General features: G+C 63.4%; 1 protein-coding gene across 1 annotated transcript in view; it reads right to left on the reverse strand.

Moving 5' to 3' along the window:
• Window positions 1-2,139, reverse strand: part of URB1 (URB1 ribosome biogenesis 1 homolog (S. cerevisiae)) — a 43,360-nt gene that overhangs the window by 7,421 nt on the left and 33,800 nt on the right. Inside the window, exons 34-35 of the mRNA XM_014535196.1 lie at window positions 1,068-1,228; window positions 540-690 (exon numbers count right to left, since the gene is read on the reverse strand). Of these exons, the coding sequence (XP_014390682.1) occupies window positions 540-690; window positions 1,068-1,228 (312 nt within the window). The remainder of the gene's footprint in view (window positions 1-539; window positions 691-1,067; window positions 1,229-2,139) is intronic.

Consider the following 2,139-nt stretch of genomic DNA (forward strand, 5'->3'; position numbering starts at 1 on the left):
CGCGGGCAGACACGGACCCCGCCTGCGGGCGCTGCCCTTGCATCCCGGCTACTGGCTCTCGAGCACGGAGTGCAGCCAGACGCTGGGTCTACACCGCACACAAGCTTCTTGGGGCTCAGAAACCACTGCAGAGACCTCACCCCCCACCCTGCCCTGTCATCGTTCCTGCAGAAATGCCAACCAGCCTGGGCGGAGTGGACCAGGTCCCACAGACCGTGCAGGGCCAGCACCCCCCACCGGCTCCCAGTAAAGGGGCCAGACGCCCAGGGCCACTGGTCCAGAAGGCAGCAGGTGACGTGGGCAGACACCTCCTCCCCTGCCGCTTCCCACCCCCGGGTCAGACTCCGCCTGCAGCGACCCCATGACCGCAGGTCTGACCTGGGCACCCTGCACCGGCCTCTCACTCAGTCTTCCTGGCTTTGGTCCCACAGGGGCCCTACAGCGCCTCCTCGCAGCCACCAGCTCTCCTGTCGGCCCGAGGCCCCGGGGGATCCCCGGCCGTCCTCCCTCCCTCGTGGCGGACCCTGCTCAGCCTCCACGTTCCCATCCCGCCTCACCCTCACCCTCACCCCTGGTACCTGGCTTCAGAATCTGCAGGGCTGCTTTGGCCACGAAGAGCGCCAAGGTGAAGGTGAGCCTCATGTTCTGAGTGCGGATCCCGTTCCGCACAACATCCAGCAGGTAGAGCACCTGGAAGCAGGAGGAGAGTGTCTTCGGACCCGGAGCCAGCCTGGCCCTGCGCAGCCTCAAGCACAGCCCTGCGGGCGCCTGCTCCCCACGTCCCAGGGTCGCACGTGGCCGAGGGCAGAGAGAGCCCTGGCTCCAGGCCTGACGATCCAACCTGCTCCTGTCCTGCCCCCGGGCACCGTGGCTGGACAACAGTCGCCTTAAACACTGAGTTTAAACCAAAGGAAGAACCAGAGGAAACCGAGCCGCTTTGCCCGTCCACGACACGAGAGTGTGTGTAAGGGGCGACCCGTCCAGCTGCCCGCCGCCCCGCAGGAGGGACAGAGGTCTCCCGGCAACTCAGCCTGCAGACCAGGCAGAGCGCAGCTTCGGCCACTCACCTGGGGCTGCTCTCGGAACCGGGCCCCCTCCACGTGCGAGTAGTAGGCTGCCAGCACGGAGTAGGCGGCGGCTCGCATCTGGGGGTCATAGCTGCTGAGGGCCGCGGCCGTCAGGCCCAGAGCGTTTGAATCCACAAACTTTCGGCAATCCACCACAAGCTCTACGGGAAGTGAAACAGCATGAATTACACACGCATGCACACGATTCCACGATGCTGTGTGACACGCAAATTAAATGTCCTTTGCAGCTCACCAACATCAGGTATGTGTGCTAGAAACCGCTATAAATTGATTAGTAGCATAAACCCTAAAGCAACACACACACACACTGTAGCTAAAAGCCAAGGAAAATACAGTTGTATCAACAATCACATTAAATGGAAGTGACATATACATTCCAATTAAGAGGCAGAGGTGGTGAGATCAGATAAACACGCAGAACCCAGCGCTTCTGCCCACAGGAAACCACTCCAGCGCCGCGGGCAGGTGAGAAGTGAGGACGGAAGGGCACTCAGAGACCCCTGGGCTCCAGCAGGAGGTCACGGTTAACCAGGCCTCTTCCCGACAGGAGGGAAGCAGCCCCAGAGCCTGAGAAGCATGGACGGGAGTAAATGCAGCGCCCGGGGGAGAGGTGCTCCAGGCGCACGTGTGACCTGTTGGCTAGCACAGCGGGTGGGTCCCTCTGGGATTGATACTCATTCGCTCACTGCCAGCGGGTGGGCACTTCAGTGGTCCTGACCTTCCCCGAGACAGCGGGTCCCCACGTGTCGGGAGGAAGGCCGTGCTGTGCTCTGTGCTCTTCCCTGTCGCTCTGGAGCCGGGGCCTGGTGACCAGGAGGGCCCTGGGCTGCTGAGTCCACAGGCCGCTGCGCAGCAGTGACGGCGCTGCTCCAGGGCCCTGGTCCCCGATCCTCGGATCCTCAGATCCTGGCACTCCGGATCCAATCAGCAGCACCGCTTTGTGGCTTTTGCGCGGTGCGGTGCAGCGGGAAGACCTCTCCTCAGGCCGCTCAGTCTCCTGGGGGCGGCCTGGTGGCAGGCTCACCGCGGGGGGTGCAGGCACCTGTGCGCC

This window comes from Myotis brandtii, unplaced genomic scaffold, assembly GCF_000412655.1.
Source record: "Myotis brandtii unplaced genomic scaffold, ASM41265v1 scaffold139, whole genome shotgun sequence".
Taxonomy (NCBI): domain Eukaryota; kingdom Metazoa; phylum Chordata; class Mammalia; order Chiroptera; family Vespertilionidae; genus Myotis; species Myotis brandtii.